At 39.8% G+C, this 27,478-nt stretch overlaps 1 protein-coding gene across 5 annotated transcripts in view; it reads left to right on the forward strand.

Moving 5' to 3' along the window:
* The window catches only part of ERCC6 (ERCC excision repair 6, chromatin remodeling factor), a 77,141-nt gene that overhangs the window by 18,400 nt on the left and 31,263 nt on the right, over nt 1-27,478 (forward strand). For 4 of the 5 annotated variants that reach the window (XM_039233693.1, XM_039233697.1, XM_039233695.1 and 1 more), the window contains exons 6-8: nt 13,364-13,489; nt 19,356-19,514; nt 26,487-26,622. In XM_039233693.1, the coding sequence (XP_039089624.1) occupies nt 13,364-13,489; nt 19,356-19,514; nt 26,487-26,622 (421 nt within the window). The remainder of the gene's footprint in view (nt 1-13,363; nt 13,490-19,355; nt 19,515-26,486; nt 26,623-27,478) is intronic. The other variant, XM_039233696.1, reaches the window with a different exon arrangement.

The following is a 27,478-nucleotide window of genomic DNA, read 5'->3' on the forward strand; positions in this document are numbered from 1 at the left end:
CACACACAGTGTTTGAGGGACATGGTGTTTGAGTGATATGTGTCCCTGGTGAACACTTAGGTGTCACTTATCCAGTCTGTATAGCCAGGACAGGTAAAGGTGGCCTCGAAGACCAGACATTTCATATGTGCACCTTTCCCCTCACGGTGATCAAAGGTCAGCAGCCTTTGTTACCTCAGTGTTTCTGATTGGTTTCCAGATGAGATATGAGGCAGCTGTCATTGTGTCGTCCTTGCTTTCACTGCAGGATTGTGTGTGTGCACTCTAGGAGGGGTCCTCAGGTTTCTGGCGAGGAATTTATAGCCTTTTAGGGGACATGGGCACATCTAGGCGCTAAGCAGTGTGAAGGGAATAATGAATTCAGAGAGGTATTTGGGGAAGATTTTGTGGAGGACATTCATCCCAGCACAGGGCCTGGTCTGTTGAGTAGTTCAGATATGTAGAAAAAGACCGTAGGGTGCAGGTTATTGAAAAGGAAAATACTATACTTGCTCTGCTTTGGAGACCTATTATTTCTCACTTGGATTGCCTTGGTAGTGGTGTGGTGGCTGCGGTCTGCAGAGACATATGGTTTCTGAGCAGTCAGTCCACTGTAGGACAGGCAGGGCACGAGCCCTCACCGTACCAGACAGCTCCCGTCTCAGGCAGTGGCAGTCTGTTCAGGAGGAGACTGAGGCCCTGTTTGGACTCTCTGAGAAAGAGTGCCACAGTCCATTAGTAATGTCTACCATGGGCACAGGGGCCTTAGAGGGAAGCAGCATCATTCATGCCAGTTATGTGCCACCATGAGAGAGAGCACAGATGAAAAATGTCACCAACTCTTGCTTCCTTCTCCAGCTGCAGTCGGCACTGCTTGGGTCAGACTTGGGCTGTAGGTCAGGTTATATCCGAAGTGAGAGGATGTCCTTCCAAGTGAGCTTTGTTTCCTGCTGGGACAACTAAGGCTAGTGTGTATAATCTGACTTAAACCCATACCCTGAAGCTCTTTCTATTTCTGTGTGGCAGACATTATATAATAGTAACAGGGTTTATTTTCTTGGCAGTTAGCATAAACTAAAGCAGAGGTTCCCAGCCTACAGGCTGATTCTGCAGAATCACCTGGGTGCCCTGCCGCTGGAGGTGCAGATTGCAGAAGTCTAGCGTGGGGCTCCAGGTCGTAATTTTTAAAAAGCTCTTCCAGGTCGTCCTGATGCCCTGTCAACTTTGGGAGCTGCTTAATGTGGATACTCTTCCTTTTGGAGGCGGTAGCTTTTGGCAGATTCAGTTTGTATATGTTACTAAAATCCTCTTTTTTGTACCCTGCACAAGTGTGTTGTGTTTACATAGGAAAGGGCTTGGAGACGAACTTTGAGGTCAGTTCATTCAGCTAAGTGCTGTATATAATCGTCATCTTAGCAGAGCCTGTGCTTCAGAATCACCTGGAAAACATCTTCAGGACTCAGCTTGGAGTGTCTGAGGCGGCAGGTCAGGGTAGAAGGAGTTGGGTACTGCGCTCATACTTTGGGCTCCCCCTAATTCTGAGGTGAGGTTGGTGGCATTCCTCCTATGTTCCCATTTAGGAAACCCTTGATGCAGTTGGAAAGAATTGTTGGTTAAGGATATTGGGGTTTGAAAAAGTAGCTTTTCTCTACTCTAGCCCAAAGTCAGCTTGGTATTACTGCTGCAGTACATCTCCCCTCTCCCACGCCCCCGTTCCGTCTCCACCTCAGTGAGTGAAACAAGGTAACAGACTTCAGTAGGCGGTGCCTGAGTGTCCAGATATTATCCGGTGGTTCTGGGGGCTAAGCTGCTGAGATTGCAGCCTGAAACAGATTTGAGCTACTACCTGTGAATGGTTTGAAGGCTTTCCACATCCTCCACCTAGCACTTTGGATGATTCCTTGTTTTTTTAAGTAATGAAATTATGATAAATTTAAGATTAAAAAAAAAACTACCTACACCTCTATTTTTTGTGTCATTTGTCTACATTTCATTCTACGCTTTGATCCTATGCATACATATCTTTCAGTTATTACAGTTATAGTGGGCTGTTCAAACACTTGGTCATTTCCTGTTCAAATGGATAACTTGTCTATATGACCTGGTAAGAGGTAGAACTGGGATTTGAAGCCAGGACAGGGTTTTGTAAATGTCATTTTCCTTGCATTTGTGAATTGGTGGATGTGTAATATCTAAATGTGACCACAAGGTGGCACTAAGAACCAGCACTTAGCTGCTTTCCCCTCACCGTAATGGCAACCAAAACAAAAACTTAAACCAATTGGATGAGGACTTGGGGTGATTGTAGGTAATCTGGAAGACTTGACAGGTATGGTACAGATGGGGATAGAATTTCCTCATGGTTTTGTGTAACCCGTATATGTAGTCATGATGCCTGTTGATGTAACTTTTTTTTAATGTTTATTTTCTTTTTGAGAGAGAGAGAGTGCAAGTGGGGGAGGGACAGAGAGAGAGGGAGACACAGAATCTGAAGCAGGCTCCAGTCTTTGAGCTGTCTGCACAGAGCCCGATGTGGGGCTCGAACTTGTGAACCATGAGAATCATGACTTGGGCTGAAGTCAGACACTTAACTGACTGAGCCACCCAGGCACCCCTTAACTGGCTTTTAATAAATACATTTAATAAAATACTTTAAACCTTAAAGATTTTTCTTTTTTGCCCCCATTTTTTTTTACTTTGTTTTGCATGACTAATTTTGAGTTAGAAAAGGCAAATAACTCCATATATCATGTAAATCTTACAGATTATCTTCTAACACTGCAAGGCTTAATCATCTGGGTAAACAGTATCTCTGTTGTCCTTCCCCTTAAGCACTGGGGCTACTGGGGCCAGAGTGAGTTGGATCCTGGTTTGGAGGGTTTGGCATAGTTCTAGAAGAGAAAGGCTGTCAACATTTTCAGGTGTTTAGAGGGGTCAAGCCAAGTAGGATAAATATTAAAAAAAGTCTCTTGGATATGGAAATTTGGAGGCCTCGACGGCCTGAGCAAGGGTGGCATGCGGGGGCTGGAAGGAGCTTCTATGAGAACAACTACAGCCAGCATCACTTAATGCTTACTAGTTGGCAGTGGTTTGTGTCAGATGGTTCTCTGCTTTCATCCTCACAAACCCTAGGAGATAGGAACCTGAGCCCAGAAAGCTGATACCATTTGTCCAAGACAGCAGTAAATGGAGAAGGCTGGAGAAGGGAAAGGGATCCGAAGGAAGATTGGGTCAGCGGGAGTGATCTATCAGCTTGGTTGGTGTGTCGCATTGCCTTAGCAACAGGTTTCTGCCGTCACTTGATGCAGACCAGCTCCACACTTTTTGTGGGTCCCATTCTGTGCCTGAAATGCTGCTGAAAGCCGTGCCTCTTGAGCTCTTTCCTAGCTGCTCTGTCTTCATTTTGTTGTCTTCACAGAGCCTCTTTCTCTGGTTTTGCCTAGAGCTGGCTCCGTTTGCTCTGGGATTTTCTCATTAATTCTTCAGTTGGGTCTTTGTTTGCACTGGTTGATGATTTAGCACTTTCAGGGAGGTCTCATATAGGAAAGGCCAAATTACATTGTAGAGCTTGTAACTTTTGTAAAAAATGTTTTATCTCCAAATCATTCGATGTCTAAGATCTGAATCTTTAAGTTTAATGTAGATTTGATCAAGAAACCTAAACATAGTGATTTGAAGATTGTTCTTAGTACCATCAGTTTCTAGGAGTTAATTTCTCAAGAAATAAGCCTATGTTCTCTCTTTTTTTTTTTTTTCTCCCTAGGAGTCTATATTTAGACAGAAGGAAAAGTTACTCCCTTAAAGAGTTTTCTTAGAATCTTGGCTTCTTTGAAATGACGAAGCTAAGACACAAATGAAGACTAATTCTGCTTGATGCTCTGCACACACCTCTCATTCTCAGTTTCAGTGCATAATTGTCTGCATCAGTCTTAATTTACTCAGTGAGATGTGGACTCCTAACTGAGGGTATTTCATCTGCTCAGATGTGCCAATTAAGTCCACCCAGATAGACCATAAAAAGGCAGATAAGAAAAGTAAAACACTGAGTATCTCAATTTAGCAAATTAGACTAATCTGTAAGGGATTCTTAGCTGTCTGAAATAGAAAACCTATTGCACTACAGAAATGCAAACTATATTAAATACCCAGCTTGGTGCCTTGAATATATTTTTAGAAATCAAATTGTACTCATTGTGCTTCTGTTGTAGATTTCTTTCATGGATATTGCAGTAAAGTGCAGAATGAGCCAGAGATTGAAATTTCACCCTGTAATGATTTAACAATATGATGCGTGGCTTTTCCCTCACAGTGCAGGTCTGAAGCACTCCAAGCTTGGTGGCCCTTGCAGTGTAAAAGTGAAGGCTGAGCAGTCATGTCCCTTGTGAATTTCAAGCAGCTCAGTATATGACTTCCTTGGAGTTTTGGGAGTAGGCATGTTCGTTTTCTTAGTATACGGTCTGAAGCTACTAATGCTTGACAGTTCCTATTGATAGGTATATTTTGGCTTTTTTGTGGGTTGGTATAGGAGTACATTGGTTTGTTTGTTAATTAAATATTATATAATATAATTTAATATAATTAAATACGTGATATGTGTTTGTTCACTCTAGATTATTTGTAGTCAGAAGAATTGCTAAGGTGATTTTACTGTTGGAAAAAGTTAGCAGGTGTACAGTAAAGAGTAAGTTTTGACTCACTTTGTGCAATATAGAGGTAGGAAAGGACATCTTTTGAGACAAATGTGAATTGAAGTTTTAGAATTTGGTTTGCTCTTGTACAGTTGTTTTCATTATACAGCCGTTAAAGAAGCGATTGACTCTTTGGCTTGCACTATGAGAAAAGAGGTGGTTTTAGGGAGTTTGGAAAATAGGTTTAAAAGACAAGATTATGTAATAGGAATAGAATCTGGAGGTTGATTATCTGAGTTTGAATCTTCATGTTGCTGATCTTGGCCAGGCCACTTAATCTGTCTCTACTTTTCTTTAACTGTGAAAAAGATATATATAGTATCTGCCTCATAGGGTTTGTAGGAGTAAATAAATTCATACAGGTAGATTGCTTAAAACAGTGCTTAGCACATGGTGAGCATCAGTAAATATTAGTTGTTATTACTTAATACTTGTTTTCTGACTCCGAGTTAAAAAATATATACATAATATGGATCTTTATATGTGTAGTTTCAAAACACAGCTGGTCCAGAGCTAGCCGATGTTACTCAGGTAGGTCATATGTGTGTGACATAGGGTTAGATAGCCGATGTTACTCAGGGAGGTCATATGTGACATGGGCTTTAGAAATCACAGGCCATGGAGTCCAGTGCCAGAGTCTCACCTAGTAACTGTGAGATTCTATATATCTTTTCAGCTGTAAAATGAGGGTTATGGCAGTACTTTCTTCACGCATGGTATGAGGATTACAAAAGATAATATATCTAAGATATTAGGCCTCTGTCAGGCACTCAGTAAATATTAGCTATTTTTATTTATGTGCCCACCAGGTAAAACATTTACTAAAACGATTTCGTCAAGTTGGTAAGAGGTCTGTGAGAATCATGAAGAAGAGTATCAGTATAGATACTGATATATATGAAAAGGTGTCCTCTTTCCAAAGTAAAAGGCAGTTTAACAATTGGTATTGGTATGCATAGCCAGATCATTAGCTATTAAATACTTAGTTTCGTTGACATTAGGCTTTTTTCCCCTTTTATACATTTTTTTTTTTATTAATATGGTAAGGTCCACTTAGTGATAAAAAAGTACAAATATAAGCACATTATCAGTAGTTGTTTGGGGAGAAATAAAAAGATATTTCTCCTTTGGACACACTAGGGGGCGCTAGACCTCTGCCCAGGGGGCACAGCCTGCTCCTTGCTTCTAAGTGTGGATAGGTGAGGATTACACATTGCTTCCTCACAGTTTCCTCTGTTCTAAGGTCAGTATTCCAGGTCATTCTCTTGTGCCTTGTAAGGCTTGATTTCCACACTCCTTGCTATCTTAGGTATGGAGGATGTTGTTCCCCAAGTGGACTGATAATCTTAATCTTGGTTGATGATATTGGTGTAATAGCACAAAAGCCTTCTAGACTCAGGGGCTACACCTGACTCCTGCCTCCCCAAGATTGCAGTAGGTGTTTTCACAATTATTTTTTATTCACGTGTACCCTGCAATTAACTAAGATTTCTCAGTTTTACTTTTTTGTGTGTAATCTACCAATAATTAATTGTAAGATAGCACCTGACATGCATGTCGTATAAAAAAAAGTTTCCAAGGGTCTAGTATATACATTATCACTTAGTGCTATATGAACCTCTTATTTGACTCATTTTGTGGCCAAGGATACAAATGCAGTGGTGTTAATGAGGTTCCTAAAGTTCACACTTCTCCTTGCCTGTTAGAGACCGGAGATGCAGCTATCTGCCCACATCTGGTTTTTGCTTCTCAATGGGCATCTTAAATCTGTGTTTTTACTGGATTCTCCTTTCGGGGCTGCCACGGAAGTCTGAGGAACTGTGGGAGTTAGGAAACCTCCTGAGTGAAAACATACTTCATTTTATTTGGTTGCAGCTGTGAATATTATGTATTTAGATTAAAGAAAAAGATGGTAGGGCCATCAAAAACATTATTTCCTTTCTAGTATTGTTATTGTAGGGCTACTTAAACATTTTTTGATTTTTTTTCCCCCCTTAGAAGATGAATTCTTTCATAATAAAGTTGAATCTTTTGCTCACCCTTTTCCACCTGGTCCTAGGGAAACTTGGACGCAAACTTGGGGCTTCTGATTCTTCCCAAGGGCTGGTGTGCAGAAACCGGTTTTGTTGTAAAGCGAATCCACTGGAGAACCTAAAATACAACTCAGGACTTGAAAATAACTTGCCACATTTTTATTACTCAATATAATGAGTTTCCTCTCCTGTCCTTTTTTCTTCGTATAAAATCAAGAATTTCTCTGACTTTGTCATGCCTCGTTTTTTGTAGCGGGCCTTACCCATGTTTATCTAATGGATGTATCTACCAGTAGTTCTTTAACATCATACATGTAAAAAGAGCGGGAATGCAGCAGGAGGTAGGCTATACATGAGCCAGAACAGGACAATTCTTAGGGTGCTTGGGTGGCTCAGTCAGTTAAATGTCTGACTTCAGTTCAGGTCATGATCTCACGGTTTGTGAGTTTGAGCCCTGCATCGGGCTCTGTGCTGCCAGCTTTGGATTCTGTGTCTCACTCTCTCTCTGCCCCTCCACCACTTCCCCTCTTCTCTCTTTTTCTCTCTCCAAAATAAACATTAAAAAAATTTTTTTTAAAAAAGGACAATTATTTTTTTGAGAGAGAAAGAGAACGCGAAGTGAACAAGGTACAGAGAGAGGGAGGAAGAGAGAATCCCATGAGGGGCAGAGAGAGAGAGAGAGGGAGAGGGAGAGAGGAAAAGTGGGGCTCACCAGATGCGGGACACCAACTCATGAATTGTGAGATCATGACTTGAGCCAAAGTCAGATGCTTAACCAACAGAGCCACCCAGGCACCCAGAATAGGACAATTCTTGAACCCATTTTTGAATGACCATTTTCAGGTCACTCTTCTGTCTCTGATGTCTTCCTTATCCCCAGTCCAGTTCTGAACCCCATGCATTCATTCATTCATTCAGCATTTACTGGGTATTTGTGTTAAGGTGGGCATTACACTGGTGTCTGGTGGTATGATTAAAACAGGTTCTGGCCTCAGGTGGCTCCCAGTCTAATGGGGAAGATTAGATATGATTTTTAAATGGTGCTGAACACTTGGTGAGTGCTCTAGTAGAAACACCAGGTGTGTCCAAGGTGCACCTGGAGGACAGGACCTCTAACTTTGGCTGATCAGAGAAGGTGTCCCTTGCAGGCACTGCTTGAGCAGAGGTCTGAAGGGTCCATGCAGGGTGTGGATATTTGTGTTTGAGGGGAGGTTGGGGACAGTACAGGAATGCAGATGACACAGATATGAGGAAACTGCAGGGTATGGCATGATGGCATTTAACTGTGTTTTTATACTTAAAAAAACATTTTTATATATTTTTATGTATTTTATTTTATCATATATATTTTAAACATCCTTGGCATTCTGGAAATTTTTCGAAAGTAAATAACCTTAAATGGTGGCAGCTAGCTCTCAGGTGTATTCTTAGGGTTCTGTTGACAAGGTGCCCTAACAACTGGAGGAAGTGTTGTTCCTGGTAGAGTTCAACTGGTTAGCTGTGCACTGTTACCAGTACCCTGGCCCTGGGTCCGAATTGCTGCTGACAGATCATTACTGTGATATCAGCCCGAGGCCCCACAGCCTGGGCCAGGTTCTCATTCTTGCATGAATGTAGCAAAGCCAGGGAGCATTTTCTCTGCCTGCATCTGATTGGAATGGTAAGTTTATGTTTATTACTGGGTTCTTTTCTAAGTGGCTGCCAGTGGAGTCGCTAGCGGGCGGACTATGGCAGTCCTGCAAAGAGTTAGAAACGCTGCCAGGGAACACCAGGCCCACTTGCTTTTATGTGGCTGCAGCTGTGACTATTACACGTGCGGAGTTTTTTTTTTAATGTGAGGATAAAAAAATGGAAAAGTTATTTCTTTTCCAAAAATGTAAATATTGGACTACTTACTGACCCCTTCTGCTTTTAAAGTTCATTATCTGGCTTATTTATCGAAACACAGAATTTAGACATTTTGGGGCCGTAGCTGATTTTAAGATTTTTAAATCACTGGGGCCCAGATCTTAATCTTGACCCAACCCCAACCAATTTTAAGTCATTCTGTATCTATTTTTTTTGTCACTGCCCTGTAAGAAGCAGCTGTACTTCACAACAGTTTACTGTTTATAAATCTATTACAGAATTTTAAAATTGAGGTATTCCGGCTGGTTTCTTCTGATGGGTAAGTGTGTTTACTCATGTTGAGCACATTATTCATAATAATTTTCTGAGCATCCGTTAGATTAACAAACATGGTTTTTTTTCACATATACATATTAAATTCTGTTAATAAACACTTGTGGTGCATTGCATTATCACATGATGCATCCATAATCACAGATGGATTATATTGGATTATATATTGACTCCACTTCCTTCTCTATATGTGAACATAGCAATAGTAACAGCTTCCGAGCATTGTGAGTTTGTGTGAGGATTTCAGTAAGCAGATATGATGATGTGTCAATTTATTTGTTAAACGCTTACGTTCTAGGCTCATGCCAGCTGCTTTATATGTGACACCTCATTTCATCCTCCCTAAATCTAGGGAGGTAGATGCCATTGTTTTCCCCGTCTCGTACTTGAGGAAACTTAGGTGCTGAAGAAGTGAAGTTACTTGCTGAGGGTTAAAGAACTAATAAATAGCAGTCAGGATTTGAGTCTAGACCATTCGGGTGCAGACTTTTGTGTTTTGGCCTGTGGTTATTCAATGTGTTAAACCCAATTTATTCATAGCACAGAGATCCCTTTACACCTGCTGGCCAGACAGGTCGCCCAGCCTGCCAGGTGGTTACAAACCTGGCAACAAACAGGTTACACACGCAGAACAGAGTAACTTTAAGACCCTCGATGGCATCTAGGATGGGAAAGGCATCAGGTGAATGTGGTACTCCTCCAACCCCCTAGTCTGCCATGTGCTCCTTCTTGTCCATCAGCACTTGGTGCTGCACTGCTTCAGTAGGCTTCGGTGAGATGGTCAGAAGTGTGTTCTGGCTACAAGCCCCATGAGGAATTACTGCTTTATATAGCAGAAGGATCTCTTAGACTGAGCCGCATATGCATGTGGTTTTGTAACCCTGGTATTTTCTGTCTTTAATATGTGTGTATGATTCTGCTGGGGCGATTTGTCTTCACAATGGTACAAATACTTGTAGGCAATAATGATTTTTCCCTACCACCTTTAGTCATCCTTTAGCCAAACTGAATAAATGTTTGGCTCTTCTTATCTTTATGAAGCGGAAGGCACTGGAATGCAGTAATTTCTGTAGTGGCTTATGTGGTTTCCTAGGTGCTGTGTTTTGTGGTGACATGATGCCTGTACATTTTAGGAGGGAGGAGAAGGAGGGAGCTGAACCCTGTTGACGCAGAGTGATGCAGTGGGAAGCTTAACAGCCACAAAGATTTACTGGCTGAGTTGAAGGAAATAGCTATCATCTATCAGTGGAGTTAAATATATGATACTCTTGTGTGTAAAATATTTAATGATCTTATGTCAAAGTTCTAAAACCAGCACCTTCTGGTGTTTTTCTTTTTCTTCCTGTAAAATTATCTTTCTGTAATTGCAACGTAGAGTATTTTTAAGTGGGTATAATTTTTGTGATTCTTATGAATTATCTTTGTGTAATTGCAAAATGGAGTACTTTTGAGTAAGTATGGTAATTTCTGTGATTCTTATGAGTTCTGTATTATTCATAAATTTGCTAAATACAAGTATCTTTTGTTTTGCAGATGTTTGGTTTTGAGTTCTGATAGTAAGGAATTTGGAGGAATATCTGAGGAATATCATACGAAATTGCTTGCTTGTTAAATTTCAGATACTAGGTAGCGAGAATCCAAATATATACACCAGGAAAATGTATGTACATTATTTTGGTTTCTTTTTTTTTTTAAGTTTGTTTATTTATTTTGAGAGTGCACGCATTCACTTGCGCAAGTTGGGGACAAGCAGAGAGAGAGAGAGAGAGAGAGAGAGAGAGAGAGAAAACACAAGAATTCCAAGCAGGCTCCATACTGTCAGCACAGAGCCCGATGCAGGGCTTGAACTCATGAACTGTGAGATCATGACCCAAGCTGAAACCAAGAGGTAGGTAGGTGCTCAACCGACTAAGCTACCCAGGTGTCACCCCTCATTTTGGTTTCTCAGTTCCGATAATAGATATACTTATCTACCAGGGGTTTTTATTTAGACTTGGCACTATTGACATTTGAGACCAGGTAACATTTTGTTATGGAGGACTGTCTTGTACATTGTAAAATGTATAGCAGCATCCCTGGCCTCCACCTGCTAGATGCTAGTAGTATTATCTCCCTCTTCACAGCAGTTGTAACAACGAGATATGTCTCTAGACATTGTCAAATTAGCCTGGAGTAGGGGGGAGGATGGCCAGATTGCCCCTGGTTGAGATCACGTGCTTATACCATTGCATTTAACTAAATTTGTAGATAACAGAAAACTCAGAAGAAGAGCAAAGACAATTATAGACACTGAGAGGTACTTCATTTCATCAGTTGCATGGAGATAATTTTTAAGGAAGAAAAATAAAAGAGAGGAAAAGATTGCCTTTAGAAGTTAAAGCACAAAAAGGTCATTACAATTTTTGTATGAAAAGACTATCACGGGGGCGCCTGGGTGGCTTAGTCGGTTAAGTGTCCGACTTTCGCTTGGGTCATGATCTCGCGGTTCGTGGGTTTGAGCCCCGCGTCGGGCTCTGTGCTGACTGCCAGCTCAGAGCCTGAAGCCTATTTCAGAGTCTGTGTCTCCCTCTCTCTCTGACCGTCCCCTGCTCATGCTGTCTCTCTCTCTCTCTCTCCTAGAAATAAATAAAAATATTTAAAAAAAAAGACTATCACGTATTAAACTTCATGGTTATATGACTATTATTAGGCTTGGCTGTAAACTGCCTCTTAAATTTGCCATTCTCCTCTGGAAATTACCAATAGTGCTTATTTATACGTACTCTTAGTGCCCTGAGAAGGAGTTTCAGATCATCAGCTTGTTCTTATTAATCACAGTTAAACCTCAGGTAGCCATTTTGTTACTTTGAAGAGTTAACATTCTCAACAAGGCAAGAGTTTATCAGAGAATGTACTTGAAGGTCCTCCAGTAGCTGCCTGGATGGGATTGCCTGCCACTCATGTATGTGGCCTCATGTACTAATTGATAATGGAAAACAACATTGATTTAACTGGGCAGTATGTGTGATATTATTCTTCCACTTTCTTATTTACTTTTCCTCACATATTCTCTTAGTATTCTTCCATAATCATTGGTGGATGTGTCTTCTTATGTATGTTGCTATTTTCATCCCCTTCCTGTGAGTTTTTTACTTTGAAGGCATTTCTGTATTGCTTTATCCTGTTTCCACCATTTTGTGAAATTCTCATTGTGAGCTGCATGCATGCTGAGCAAGGTCATTCTTTTATTTTGAAAGTGAGTAGAATGTGAGGCTTTTGACGTTTGTATATATATTTTTAAATTCATGACACCACTGTTCATCATAGTTATATGGATGCAGAATTAGTCTAGTTACATGGCTGCATTTTCCCAACAGTCTTGATGTTAAGACTTCCAGATATTTATTTAGGGGGCGCCTGGTGGCTCAGTTGGTTAAGCATCCAACACTCTCTCTTTTTTTTTTTTAATTTTCAATGTTTATTTTTGAGAGAGAGACACACACAGTGTGAGTAGGGGAGGGACAGAGAGAGGGAGACAGAATCTGAAGTAGGCTCCAGGCTCTGGGCTCTGGGCTGTCAGCACAAAACCCAATGCGGGGCTTGAACCCATGAGATGTGAGATCGTGACCTGAGCCGAAGTCGGCTACTCTACCAACTGAGCCACCCAGATGCCCCTAAGCCTCAACTCTTGATTTCAGCTCAGGTTGTGATCTCATGGTTCATGAGATCGAACTCTGCGCTGACAGCGTGGAGCCTGCTTGGATTTTCTTTCTGCCCCTGCCCCGTGTGCACGTGTGTTCTCTCTTCCTCTCTCAAAATAAACACTTAAAAAGAGACTTTCAGATCTTTTGACATTTCTTCTGTTATACATACATGGCATCACCCTTCTGAAATATAAATAATCATTTTGTATCTGAAAAGCATCATATTACTTAATTTATAATTTAGATTTTATTTAGTGAATACCTTTTTTCTAAGTTGTCAGTTATAATTGTTGATGCCCCCTCATATGTTAATCTAATATAAGCAATTTTGACCAGAAATTTGCAAAGTTCAGAATATGTTTTATGCTATGACTATCATACCTTTGGCACAGAAATAGTAATTATAAACAAAATCTATTTTTTGTTACACTGTCATTATGGAGATACTTAGTTATTTTGAAATTTTCACTGAGTCACTTCCAGAATTAGTTCATATATCTTGGGAACTAGCAGAGAAATTTCCCCTTAGGGTATGCCAGGAGAGGAACAAGTAGTTTTGATAATGAAATGAAACCTTCCAGAAATATTTTTAAAGCAGCCATAATAATTCAAATAAGTATTGAGAAGGAAGGAAAAGAGAATCTTTTTTTAAAAAATAGCAGTGTTTTGGGTAATGATGGTAGCAGAAAGCTAAAAGACCATTCTGATTTCCCCCTTTTTCTTGAGCATTATCTAGAACTATATTTTAATCTGTCTTGTAACCAAAATAATGGAAATATGATTTTTATTTTCACGGTAGGAGATGGAATAATCTGAGGCTGCGGGACAAAGAGAAGTGTCTGAAGCTTGAAGGCGATTCTGAGGAGAGCGATGCCGAATTTGACGATTTTAAAATCCCGGGTTTTCTGTTCAAAAAGCTTTTTAAGTATGTGCTGTGTATTCTTTCCTTTATGTCTGTCATCAAGCCATCGTGTACAAATTAATATTTTAGGAATTACACAGTAGTTACCTGTGGGCCCTTAACGTTCTTGCAACAATTTATTGCAGATACAGATACCATTAAATGAAATTTTAACCACGTGCTGCTCATTGAAAGTAGATGATAATAAATTGACTAATGTGCGCATTGGGCATGTTTGTAAGCTGGTGAGTCTATGTGGACCTGTCTCCGCAGCCTAAAAGCGATGCATTTAAAAGCCATCTCCATCAAATTATTTTTTTTTGTTCTTAGTAAATTTAAGGGACCAAATCTCTAATTTCTTAAGTCAAATTAAGAAGAAATGTATACTAAAGTCAATATTGGGGTGGTTTTTTTTTTTTTTTTAACTTCTGTGTAGAAATAAAACTATTGAGAGTAGTATATGAGTGTTTTATATTGTACCTAAGGGTATAATACTTGTGAGCTGACCAAATGTGCCTCTAAATATTTTATGTAGATGTTGTTCTAATGTCAAAAGAGAAGATATAGGCAAACACCTTTAGCATTAAGTTGCTATGTGAGACTGTGTTTCGTGTGTGAAGTGGCCAAGTGTTCCAGATAACTGGGAGCTGTGTGGTAAATGTGTGCCTGTAGCCTGCCTGGCCTGGGCCAGTCTCCTATGATGAATGTAAATACTGAGGCACATTTTTAGTCTCATCACCCCTGGGATTTACTTAACAAGATACTTTAGGAAGGCTTCTTCAATGCATAGAAGAAGTGAAACCATTAAATAGCTTTCTGTCTAGTAGCATCACTTGGTAGTTGGGTGCAGGATGTGAACTTATTTCTTTGAGACAGTTATGCTTAATCTCCTTCACAGATTCACCTGTCAACCATGCCTTAAACTTGTGTAAGATCTCTATGTTAAAATAACATCCTTTTTATATTTTCTCTCAAAGGTCTTACAGTTTTAATTTTTATCTCTATGAGGGGAAGGTGGGTAGAAGGAGTTAGGAGTAGTTATTTTATCCCACTAAATATATGGGAAAGCTGAAATCCTAGAGATGTGAAGTGTCTTGATTGGGTTGTCCTAACTGGACTGAAGAAGACCCGTGTGGAGATTCAAACCTGAATCCCTCTAGTAATTTTTGCAGATGAATCATTTTATAGTCCAGAATGGTGGCTTCTTTGTTTATTGCTTCTCCCAAATGAAATGGAAGAGTTTATAAAGACAGCATTTATTGACAACTTTTTTTTATTGGCTCTAAAGTGATTGCTTCTTAGTAACAGGCCAAATAGTATCAGTGTTGTACAAGCAAAAGGAATACCCAGATTATAAATTAAATTGATTTAACAAAGAAGGATACTTCTACATGTGTAGTAAGGGAGTTGGCAGATATCCTCAAGAGTCAAGTTGAGTGTGCATTTTTGTATAAGTGTGAGATTTTCTGTTACAGAAATTTCACAGTTAATAGAGCCAAACTTCGATTACTGTGAGTATATAGGATTCAGTGTATTGACTCTTAACTCTGTAGTAGTTAATGTATGTGCATGTTTGCTTGTCTTAGTGTTTAAAAAAAATTTTTTTTAAGGTTTAGGGGCACCTGGGTGGCTCAGTTGGTTGAGCATCTGACTTCGGTTCAGGTCATGATCTCATGGATCGTGGGCTCAAGCCCTGCGTTGGGCTCTGTGCTAACAGCTTGCTCAGAGCCTGGAGCCTGCTTCAGATTCGATATCTCCCTCTCTCTCTGACCCTCCCCTGCTCATGCTCTCTCTCTCTCTCTCAGAAATAAATAAAACATTAAAAAAATTTTAAAGTTTATTTATTTCTGAGAGAGAGAGAGCAAGTTGAGGTATGGGCAGAGAAATTGGGGGGAGAGAATCCTAAACAGATTCCATACCATTAGTACAGAGCCCCATGTGGGGCTTGAACTCATGAACGGTGACATTATCACCTGAGCCAAAACCAAGAGTCGGACGCTTAACTGAGCCACCAAGACTCCCCTGTTTTAATTAGTCATAATTGCACATTTCTGGAAAGTATTTTGTGTTCATTTCTCAAAAACAGTTTTTTAAATATTTCATAAGTGTTATTAAACTTCTGTTCCTTTTCTTCTGTATGAAAAAAAATTAATGTAATTGATACGTCTCCATTTTTCTTTTATGATTAAGTTTTAGTCAGGCCAGTTTAATTTTAAGCTGTAGATATATTTTTGCTGTATTTATTGCCCTCTGTGGAATTAAATTAACATGGTATAGTTGTACACAAGGGAATCAGAAGGTACAATTATCTATTTAAGTGCTATTTTCTGCAAGATCATGTTTAGGTTTTAAAATTCTGTTTTGAAAGTTTGCCCAGCAAATGCATTCGTCTGTATAATTTAGCAATCAAATGACAAACTTCAATCTTCTGACCTTACTTTTAGCCACACTAGCAAATGCAATCTTGGGTTAGTGTGACGTGCCAAGAGAAACCAATTATTTGTGGTTATTTTGTGATACTCCAGTCTCATGGGGGAAGCACAGTATAGTTATTTTTTACTATTGTATAATAGCTTGTAAAAAATATTTAGTTTTTTCTGAAGGACTAAGTTTTATATGCTTTTTTAAAGTTCTGAACAGAATTCTATTAACTTGCTTTCATTTGAAGTGTGTAATTGTTTACAGTTTTTATGAGGAAGTGAAAGCAGCAAAACCTAAGTCTGTCAGTGGCCCTGCTGAAACCAGAACCCCTAACTCCTCAGCCAGAGATATATGCTTACCAGCCAGCGTGTGGGTGCAGTCTGAGGTACAGTCTGAGAGCCTTTGTAGAAAGTCCTGGTAGGACTCACAGGGCCGCCTAATAGAGACTTTTCCTTAAACCGTTTATTTAGTGTTAGTCATTTTATAAACATATGCTATTCAAATGCCCTTGGAGATAACATTTGTAGATTAGGAAACACCGGGCACACTATTACTGCCTCTCCTGGGTCACATAGGATGCAGCTGTCTTAATGCCCCCCTCCCCCCGCAAACTCTCTTTGGGATACCATGCCCGTCACCACTTTTTATTCCTTTCATGACTTCTCAAGTGTTCTTTAGATTTTTTCCTGCCTTAAGGTGATTGGCCCCAAACAAAGAGAGGTGTTGTACCCTTGTTGGAGGGAGGCTGAGTAGTTTAGAGGTGAAACACTAGAATGATCCCTGGGAGATTTTGGTCCCTGCTCTGCCTGGAGGAGCTGGTCTCAGTTGTTCTGCACCTCAGTAAGAGGAGGTTTATTAGTATTTAGTGATTCTGATTGTACGGCAGTTTTTTGGGAGAGCTTTTTGAATTACATCTTTTTTTTCTATTGAGAGAGAGAGAGAGAGAGGCAGGCAGGCACGAGGAGAGAAGACCAAGCAGGCTCTCTGCTCAGCATGGAGCCTGACTTGGGTCTCAGTCCTGAGCTGAAATGAAGAATCGGAAGCTTAACCAACTGAGCCACCCTGGCACCCCTGAACTACATGTTTATCCACAGCTGAAATTGGTCCAGTGGAGCTGGTTCACAACCACCTTTTAGCCTAAATCAGGGTTTCTCCTCCTGAGTACAACTGACACTTTGGGCAGAAAAATTCCTTGTAAGAATTATTTTGTGCATTGTAGGATGTTGAACAGCATTTCTGGACTCTACCCACTAGATAACAATTGTACTTTACCAATTTTAACAACCAAAAATGACTCTAGGAATTGCCAAATGTCCCCTAGGTAACAAAATAACTCCCCATTGAGAACTGCTGGTCAAGATTATCTCCTGAGTAGCATCACTTTGGAAGGAGAGATTCTGGATTTCAGTTCTGGCTTGCTCATTTTTTTCCCCCCAGCAGTGTGACTTTTGGCAAGTTATTTAACCTCTGTGCGCTTTCATTTCCTAACTATAAAATGGGTTGATCATCTTGATGCAGGATGGTTGTGAGGCTGTATCCAAACCATCTGGCCTGTTGCCTTCCCTGCAGTTGGCTTCTTAAGGAGTCAGTAGCCATCATTCTCTGATTACATACCGTGTGTTAATAGAACTTGTCCTTCTTCCTGGATCTTCTGTCCTTTTATCCATACTAGACTTTATGGTTTGATTTAAAAAAAAATTTTTTTTAATGTTTTATTTATTTATGAGAGAGAGAGCGTGAGCAGGGGAGGGTCAGATAGAGAGGGAGAGACAGCATGAGCAGGGGAGAGTCAGAGAGAGAGAGGGAGATACAGAATCCAAAACAAGCTCCAGGCTCTGAGCTAGCTGTCAGCACAGAGCCCGACGGGGGCTCGAACCCACAAACACTGAGATCATGACCTGAGCCGAAGTTGAACACTTAACCGACTGAGCCACCCAGGTGCCCCATACTATGGTTTGATTTTTAATCCTCTTCTTCAGAGGACATATTCAGTGTATATATTAACAAACTTAATGAGCAGCAGCATTCTTATTCAAAGTCTTCCTAATATCATAGTAACGGCAACAGCTAGAGTTACACTTTTGGAATTGATTTGCAAACTACTGGGGGGAATAAGAGATTATATAAAACTAGTTCAGCAAGGACTGGAGTTCACAGTGAGATTCTAGGTAGATGGATCACATACTAGACTAAAATGTTGGCCCAGTAAACCAACAACAAAACCAACTGTATCATTTTTTTCTTAAGTTTATTTATTTTGAGAGAGAGAAAGAGAGTGCACATGCATGCGTATATAAGCAGGGGAGGGGCAGAGAATCCTAAGCTCTTTGCTGATAGTGCAGAGCCTGATGCAGGGATCCATCTCACGAGCCACTATGAGATCATGACCTGAACCAAAATCAAGAGTCAGACACTCAACCAACTGAGCCACCCAGGTGCCCCAAAACCATGAGTAGGTGGAATGCTTATCAGCCTTGATATTTTCTTTGGGGGGAAAAACCCGTTAGATTTCATTGTCCTTTAAGTGTTTTTTGCCTTAGATTTTTTTTTAAACTTGGTATATAAGTTGCATACCATTTCATGATGTTTTCTTTCCTTTACTCTCAAAAATGCCTCTTGGCATTATTCCTTTTTTAAGCTTCATTTTTAGATTATAAATTATGCCCCTAGTGGAGAAAGGAAAATACCAACTATTTTTAAGAGGGGAACATATTATTTCTCTTTGTCTTGTACTCCTTATTTAAAATTTTAATAGCTCTGATCTTTTTGTATTTATGACAAACTCCCTGAATCACGTTCTGCTTTAAAATATTAAAAAGATGTTTTGCTTGTTGAGTCTTTAAACTGTTCTTTTTTGCATCTACTAATAATATGACAGAATCATCTGTCATGTACTAATTTTGTGAGCAGCGCTTTTATTCAGACTTGTTTATGGCCTTAAAATTCAATTAAAATTTTCCTATAAAAAGATAGTATAATCGTCAAGTGACTTTTCAACAGTATATGCTGTAAATTGTGGTGTTCTCTGTCTTGCTTTTTGATGCTGTTGAGATAGAAAAAGTAAATGTTAATGCCTCTTTTTCATTGAAAAATTATTGAAACTTTATATAACTAAAGATATGTAAGATTTTTTCCCAGAAAGATAATAAAAGGCAATAAATTTATGCTTCTTTACTAAGCTATTTCTAATGTTGAAAAAGAAATGAAATCATCCCTAATTACCTCATCTATCAGTTTAATTAGAAATGTGTTAACATGTTCTATAAAGAAAAATTTGTGATTTTATGCCTAGGTAATCAAAAATGTATGACCTTATAAATATAATACTCATGTAAAACACACATCCGGCATGTTTCTCTGACTGGTACTAGAACCTAGCCAAATGATTAATTCATGAGCACTTTCTGTTATGATCTGTATTATCCACCATTTGCCATTTTCTCTTTTTTGTTGGTGTTTGTTGTTGTAGGTACCAGCAGACAGGTGTTAGGTGGCTGTGGGAATTGCACTGCCAGCAGGCAGGAGGAATTCTGGGAGACGAAATGGGATTGGGCAAGACCATCCAGATAATTGCCTTCTTGGCAGGTCTGAGCTACAGCAAGATCAGGACTCGTGGTTCAAATTACAGGCAAGTGCTCCTCTGCAGACTGTCAGTCTGTGGAGCTCAATTAATATTTCATCAGATGTATTGCTGTGGAGGAGGGTCTTGTGAATTATTGATGACATTTCAATTACAATATTCCTTTAATTCTTTTAGTGGGGGACATCAAAGGAAAATTTTTACGAGACAATGGAGCTGTAGGGCAGGAGAAATTAAACATGTAACACTTTTAATGAATTCCAGGCATTGATGCTTCATTTTGCAGATGAGCCCCACTAGATATTTTGGGTCAATACAGTGTCTAAGGTTAGCTTCTACAAATGGATTGTTTACAAACTCAATTATGTTAATATCGATAGTTTACACAATATGGAATTTTAAATTGGGCATAATACCTTAGTTCCATTTATTAAATTTTACATTAAAATATTTGTTCTGGCAGGAGACCAGGTGAGCATTACAGTAAGTGCAAAGTCTATTCATGGGGAAGGTTGGAGCTTTGGAGAAGCCATTCTCCCGAATTTCTTTTATAATCAGTATGCTCGATAGCATTTATAGATAGGGCTTTTTTTTTTCTTAGATGAAATTACTTGTCTGCTCACTATGCTTTCTTCTCCCTCTCCTTGTCTTCAAGAATTTTATATCAATTCTAAAGCCAAAACCTAAATGACTGCCTAAAATGATAGAAAATTATGTTTAGATTGCAGTCTTTAGTCTCTTTAGGAATTTAAATGAACTATTAAAGCTTTGGTATTCTGAAAGAATAAGCATTTCAACTGTTAGTTCAGTATGTTGGGACTGAAATATTTTACCTTGAAATACAGTGAACATTTATTTCCATATTGAAGCTATAAACTGACTCTATGTCCATTAGTATTGGTAAAACTAATACTAGGTAAATTATGTAGGGTATTTATTCCTGAGCCCAAATAATCTGAGAGCTCCTAGTATTTGAATAGGTTTATCTAAAGAGTAACAACAATAGTGAGATATCTAACAAACGGTTATGTTGTAGAAACCTCAGACGTTTGCTAAATAGGGTTTGGAGATACCTTTATTTATTTATTTATTTATTTATTTTTTAATAGCTTACTATTTATTTATTTATTTTTTTACAAATAGTTTATTGTCAAATTAGTTTCCACATAACACCCAGTGCTCATCCCCACAAGTGTCCTCCTCCATGCCCATCCCCCCCTCCCCCCCACATCCATCAGTCCTCAGTTTTTGTCAGCATTCAAGAGTCTCTCATGGTTTGCCTCTCTCCCTTTCCCCCACCATTTCCGCCCTTCTTCTCCCCCTTGGTCCTCTGTTAAGTTCCTCCTAATCCTCCTATACGTGCACACATATGATATTTGTCCTTCTCTGCCTGACTTATTTCGCTCAGCATAACACCCTCAAGGTCCATCCATGTTGCTACACATGGCCAGATTTCATTGTTTCTCATTGCCATGTAGTATTCCATGGTATAGATAAACCACTTTAACATAGTGTCAGTGTGCTTGAAGTCAGCAACTGCAGGAAGTTACTGTCCTGCACTCTGGTTTATCCCCAGAGAAGTGTTTAGTAGGGAGCCAAATGTAAACCATAAACTCTTGAGTAAAGAACTTTTTTTTTTAATCTTCAGTAGTGCTCAGTAGTGCTTTATTTTTATTCCTTACTCTTCCATATTAATGTAACAGATCAGTCTTCTCATGAGAGATTCTTGAAGTTTTAGAATATTTTAGGAATATTTATATGACATAAAGGAAAAAATCATTTGGAGATTTTAAATCCTAAATGTTTTGTTGTTATTATTACCTGGAAGTTGTACTGAAGCAGAGGTCTTCCTTCAAATATTAGAGTTCTATTACATATTTTGCTTGGAAACATGAAAACACTCCAGCCTAAGGGAAAAGTTACAGTTGAAAATGAACAGTTAGTGTTTTCTTCTCTATGAGTGTCAGTTTATACATATTAAAAAGTGCTTTCTGTGTTCTTAATAAGGTCTTTGATTGGCTTGGCTCTGCATGTCTACATGGGTGATTTTTGTTTGTTTGTTTCTTTTTGGAAACCTGGAATGCCCTGAGCTGCCCCAGATGGTTTCTAAGACTTGTCTTTCTTTCCTTAAATGATATCTGGGATTTTCTTATTTCCCATCTCTTATCTGTCCTTCCCTTCCTATTATCATGAAACTTGTGTGGAGTCTGATACGCTGGGCCTAGGAAAACTCAAGTCATCCCTGCAGTGTAGTTTTGATCTAAAAATTAAAACATGCTCTCCGGAGTCATGGCAGTCCAATGAGGAGTGAAATCAGGGCTAACAGAGAGCAGCAGCTGTAATCACTTAACCATCAATGCCCATATCCTCTGTTTCATAATGAAATAGTGTGGCATGTTGGACTGTAGCCCAGATTGTCTTTATTAAAATGGTATTGGTAGAAGTGGCTTCCCAGGATGCAGTTGTGTATCAACCGAACCACCGGGCTCTTTATGAAAAGGTGTACTGGGGAGCTCAGTCCCTCCACTTCCACGTGCCAGACCAAATTGTGCCACATTTTCCTCACAATTATATAACATGTCCACCTCTGTAAAGATGGAATTCTTCTCTGTAAATGGTCACATGAAGTTCTGCATGAGCTGACATTGCTTCCTTGGCCATTTACATTTTCTCTGAACCCCTGCAAGCTGTAGACTTGGGGGTCCTGATCTGAGATGGTCTTTGCGTTGCAGTTTTATGGTCCATGATCATTGAAACAGTGTAAGTCTCTGGGATGCCAAGAAGAAGCTTAATGGTAAAGTTCTTTTGGTTTTGTTTTTTTAAATGTATTTGGCATGTGTGTTTGGTTTTAAAAGAGGGAGAAGCTGATTACATGCAGTTGTGAAAATCTATCTCAGGTCATCATGTGTACATACTACCTTCTCTTCCCATGGCCATTCCTATTATAATGATAGGCCCCTGAATTTCATGATGAAGAGAAATTATTTACCTTTCAAACTTCAGTTAATACTTAAAGTCCTGGATATCATTTTATAAATTTCTGGTAACAAATAAATGGCCTGAAAAAATTAATGAACTTTCAAAGGTAAATGTTTTACTTTGTAATTCCTGATAAATTCTAGCCAGTGTGTAGCAGATTTCCATCCTGTAGGTTGAAGTATTTGACTGTTGGAGCTATTGGCTTGTCCTAAACTCATTAGATAATCAATGATAATCAAAGATGAAAGGAATTTTAGCCAGTTTGGTAATTGATGCTAATCTTCTAGTACATTTAGCCTTTTCTAATGCTCATCTCCCTGATATTGAGGGTTGGAAAAGGATGGTTCAGTTGATGTGACTGTTAATGGATTTGATTGCCCCTTCTGTGGTTCAGGAACAATCTAGGTCTGCTCCTAGATTTCCACTCAGTGTGAAAATCTCCATAGTCTTCTGATAGAGGGAGAATAGCAGAGATTAAAGGGTATAGTAATGCCAGATAGATGTTTAGCTAGAATAAAATATTGGCCTTAAATGACAAAGTGTGAGTCATCAATGTAGCTGTTTGCAGAAAGCATGTGATAAAAAGAAAAAATGCTGTGTAACTGAATACAGTGTGTATATATATTCATGCTTATCTGAAAGTGAGTTTGTGAATATTTTAAAGAGGTTTGGTTGGTTGTTTCTTAATCCTTGCTAAGTGCATATTGATGATAACTCTTGTTCCCCTTGGAGGATATTAAGAAGCTGGTGCATTTAATCTTTTTAGAAAAGAATATAGCCATGGAAGAGGCCAGAGCAAAGTCATGCCCTCCCCAGGGAGCTTCAGATCCTGCATGGGACCTGCTCCTAGTGAGGAGCAGATTCTGGCTTGGGAATTCAGTGAGAAGTGTCAGAGAGTGTTATAGCCTCTGACTTCTTGAGCCCTTAATATAGAGCAGAGGAGCAAAGGCAGTGACTGTAGCCGAAGGGTGAGAGGATTTAGAAGTGGATGGAGGCATTTTGTCACATTGGAATATAAGGTTAAACCTCATTTCGGTTATAGCTTGTTTTTCTATTAGGACTTACAGGTATTTTTGAATTGTGCAGAAGATTATTTTTAATACATCAAGCACTGTATGATTTACTCTGAGTAACTCACAAATTTTTTTTTTTAAGTTCAGGAATTATTTACAGAGCTGTAGCAAGAAAATAGAAATGACTCATGATTCCCTAACTCAGAAATCATCTCTTTTAACATTTCAGTGTATTTTCTAACAACTTTAAGAAAAGGTTTTCATTTAAAAAGGCCAATATACATCATCTCCTGTGGTCCAGTCATTGAGATCATTTGAAGAAGAGGCTACTCCTACCCTCAAGGAGCTTAGGAAAGATATAATACACACTTACAGTAAGAGTGATGTGTGTTATGGTAGGGTTAGTATGGGGTCCTACCCTAGTGTGGATAACCACGGAAGGATCCTTAACCTATCTAGAGGGGAAGAGGAAGACCCTGGAAAAGCTCAGGGTTAAAGCACAAGTAGATGGCAGTTAAGATAAGAGGGTAAGAAGGGACAAGGGGAAGGTCGAGAGATCAGGGGAGTATGTACTTTGTAGAAACTGAAGACAGTGCTGGCAGATGGAGTGCTGAATCACAGAGGCAGATGTTGGGGTGGGGGCAGTGAGAGAGGTGAGGCTGAAGAGGTGAGCAAAGGTCAGATCCTTGTGGTCTGATAGGCCAGTTTAAAGTATGTAGATTATTCAAGAGCAGTGGGTAAACATTGAAGGCGTTCAAGCAAAGGGATGAGACATTCAGATTTTGCCTTTTTGAAATGACGGTGCTAAAAAGTGTAGTAACCTAGGTAAGAGGTGATAGTGGCCAGAACTGGAGCATTAACAATGTAGAAAGAGAGAAGGGTGCTTTTCAGAGGAATTTAGGAGGTAGACATGGCATGAAGTCAGCATAGGTTGGGTACGGTGGAGAACAAGAGGGACAGATCATTGATGAAGCATGTATTTCTAATTTGGACACCTGGACAGTGGGTGACAGTTCTTTCCATTGGGTTTAGAAACATGGGAGGAGGGCGATGTAGGGAAGAATGATGTGGTGCTGTGGGGACATATAAGTCAGCCAGCAATTAGATATTTAAGAGTATGGTACTTTGGATTTCAGGAAGGAGATCTGGGGTGGAGACCTAGATTTGATGGCATCAATGTAAAGGGAGAAATTACAACTCTGGGAATTAATGAGTTAGCATGGGGAAAGTATATGCAGTGTGCATCAAGCATCAGATATTCAGCATCCTTTTGGGGCATAAAAACTTAGGAGGAGGAGGGAGTGGCAGTGACTCTGCCCCAGAATGAGTGAGAGGTAAGTACAGGCAAAGGGATTGATCAGACAAGAAAAGGGACACTTTATCCACTGTAACGGGGAAAGGGCAGGATGGTGCACAGGTAGTCAGTTACCTGCAGTGTGCAGTGTATCAGGATATTTTTACTTCAAGTAAGGGAAACCTTACGTTGAGTCAGATGTTCACAATATGTGTAATACACCTAAGAACCTCCAGAGGAAGTGGGCGGTAGACACAGCATGATCAGCAGCTCAGTGATGTGATCAGGGACTTCAGTTTTGTCCTACAGCCAGTTCTTGTAGTCATCAGGTCCCCTTGCACTGTAACCCAACTGCCCAGTTGGTAGGAACGACCAAAAGAGGAAACTCTGCCCTAGCCTAGAATGGAAGTCCTTCCTTACCCTGAGTGAACCAGTCTTAACCAGGCCCTGAGTGGAAGAAGTGAGCATCACCAGGGGGTACTGTCCTGACTGCTGTGGATGAACCAGGGTGCCTGCTTCTCCCTTCTCGCCACAGCCAGGCAGTTGTCAGTCCCATCAAGTACATGTGTGGGAAGGAAGGGAGGATACCTAACAAAATGGTGGTTCTGTTAGGAAGGAGAGAGAGGAGGGATGGATATTGAGTAGTGGCCACCATGACCAGTCTACCTACTATCCGTGTGTGATTTGGGGTGATTTTATAATTTGTTTTTTTAAAAAGACTTCTTATGAGTATTATTCCAGGTTTTTAAATATTTTTCAAAAATGGTTTTAATGGTTATTTGATATTCTATATTCTTTAACAAGCTATCTGGCACTGTTGTAAGCACTTTACAGGCATTAACTGATTTAACCTTTATATAACCCTATATGATCAGTAGTATTATTCCCAATTTAAGATGTTAAACTGAGGTTCAAAGAGGTAAAGTGGTGTGCCAGGGATCACACAGTTAATGTGTGCAGAGCTAGGGTGCAGACCCACCAGCTTGTGCTGAATTGAAGAAATGGGATGGTTTGTTCAGTCCTTGTCTTTATGGATGCATAGGTAGCACCCACTTTTTCCACAGTGTAAATGTGCTACCGTGTGTATCCTGGTGCGCAAATGTTTCTTTGGGATTGCTGGGTCACTGGACGACTGTTGTTAGGCCTCTTGCCATGTAGTACTCTGTTGCTCTCTCGTGACATGGGCTTTCCAGCGGAGGCGGTCACTGTGGTGCCCTCCGGAGGAGCAAGCAGCACGAGCCATGAAGGCAGGCTGTGGTGGTCAGAAGACTGGCTCTCAGCCTTGCTGCATCCGCTGGGAACCTTGCTGCCTTGGGCATGCTGGCCTCCAGAGCCTCTGAACACTGCGGCGTTTCTGGCCTGCTTGCTTCCTAGGGCTGTGCAGTTGATAGAAATTGTGTGAATGAAAACTCTTCACAGGCTGTGAAGCTTCAAACAGAAGTTTCTCTTTGGTTTGAAGAAATCTATAATATCTTCCCTAATCCGGAGAAGAGGAAAGTATTTTTACTATGTAATTTTTGTTTAATTTTCTTTTACTTTATTCTAGATTTCACATACTGGGTTTTAACTTCAATAGCTTTTTCTTTAAAGAAAAAAATAAATAACTTTCCAGTGCTAGGCTCTTCTATTTTAAACTGTTAGCTTTCTATTTGTTTCCTTTTTGTTTTTTGGTGCTTAATCATCCACATGGTATCATTCATGGTTGTGTTTTCTTCTTGGATATTTTGGGTGCAGGTTCAAGGGGTTGGGTCCGACTATAATCGTCTGTCCAACGACAGTGATGCATCAGTGGGTGAAGGAATTTCACACGTGGTGGCCTCCGTTCAGAGTGGCAATTCTACATGAAACTGGCTCCTATACTCACAAAAAGGTAACACTGTAATACTTCAGTACTTTTTGGTTTGCTTGGTTTTAAAGTCCTCTGTTTTACGTATTTGTTTTCCCTTTGATGCCTGTATTTCTCACATGTATGTTCCTGTGTTTCTTTTCTGCATTAATCTTATTGTCACTGATTTAATTTAGAGCTCTGTATTTTCAAAACAAAAATGAATGTAGGTTTCATCATTCTAACAGTTCATAGTGGTGTTGAGACATGTTTGTTGTGCAGTAGAAATACAACTGGTCACAGACAAGGCATCACGACCTGCTACCATGAGTGGGACCATACACTGGGGGCTTACATAGCAGTCAGCCAGCTGCATTTGGTGCATAAGGGGCATTTCCTTACACAGTTCCAGGAAAGTGTAATAGAACTCCTCGTTGGTAAATGCATTTAACGTGCTTTTAAATATATTTTTAATGAACAAAAGAACCATCCGCCTTTTTGTGAATTTCCTAATTTTGTATCATTGCTTTTTAGTTAAGTTGCTTTTTGGTCTCTGAATTCTTGATTATCATGTAAGCATAACCACCATATTTTGAAAGTTGAATTTCTTCACTTATTTGTAGTTTTAGTTACATTAGAAAGAAGGTTTATCTGTGCTCCGATGGGTAGCATAGAGAGGTTGTATTATACTTTTTAAATTCTCATCTCTGTCTGACCGTCTAGACTCTGCCTTCTAAGCATTTGCTGAGACCAACGCTTCAGCAAGTGTAAATGAATAATTACCCTTCTTCACTGTGCGTTTGCAGGTTACATTATTGACAGGAAGAGGCAGTTTGTTATGAGTTCTTTCTTTCCCAAGTCTTGGGAGCTCTTGAGTGAGCTCTCGTGTTCCCCCCCCCCC

Source organism: Hyaena hyaena, unplaced genomic scaffold (assembly GCF_003009895.1).
Source record: "Hyaena hyaena isolate Hyena2069 unplaced genomic scaffold, ASM300989v1 scaffold_78, whole genome shotgun sequence".
Lineage (NCBI taxonomy): Eukaryota > Metazoa > Chordata > Mammalia > Carnivora > Hyaenidae > Hyaena > Hyaena hyaena.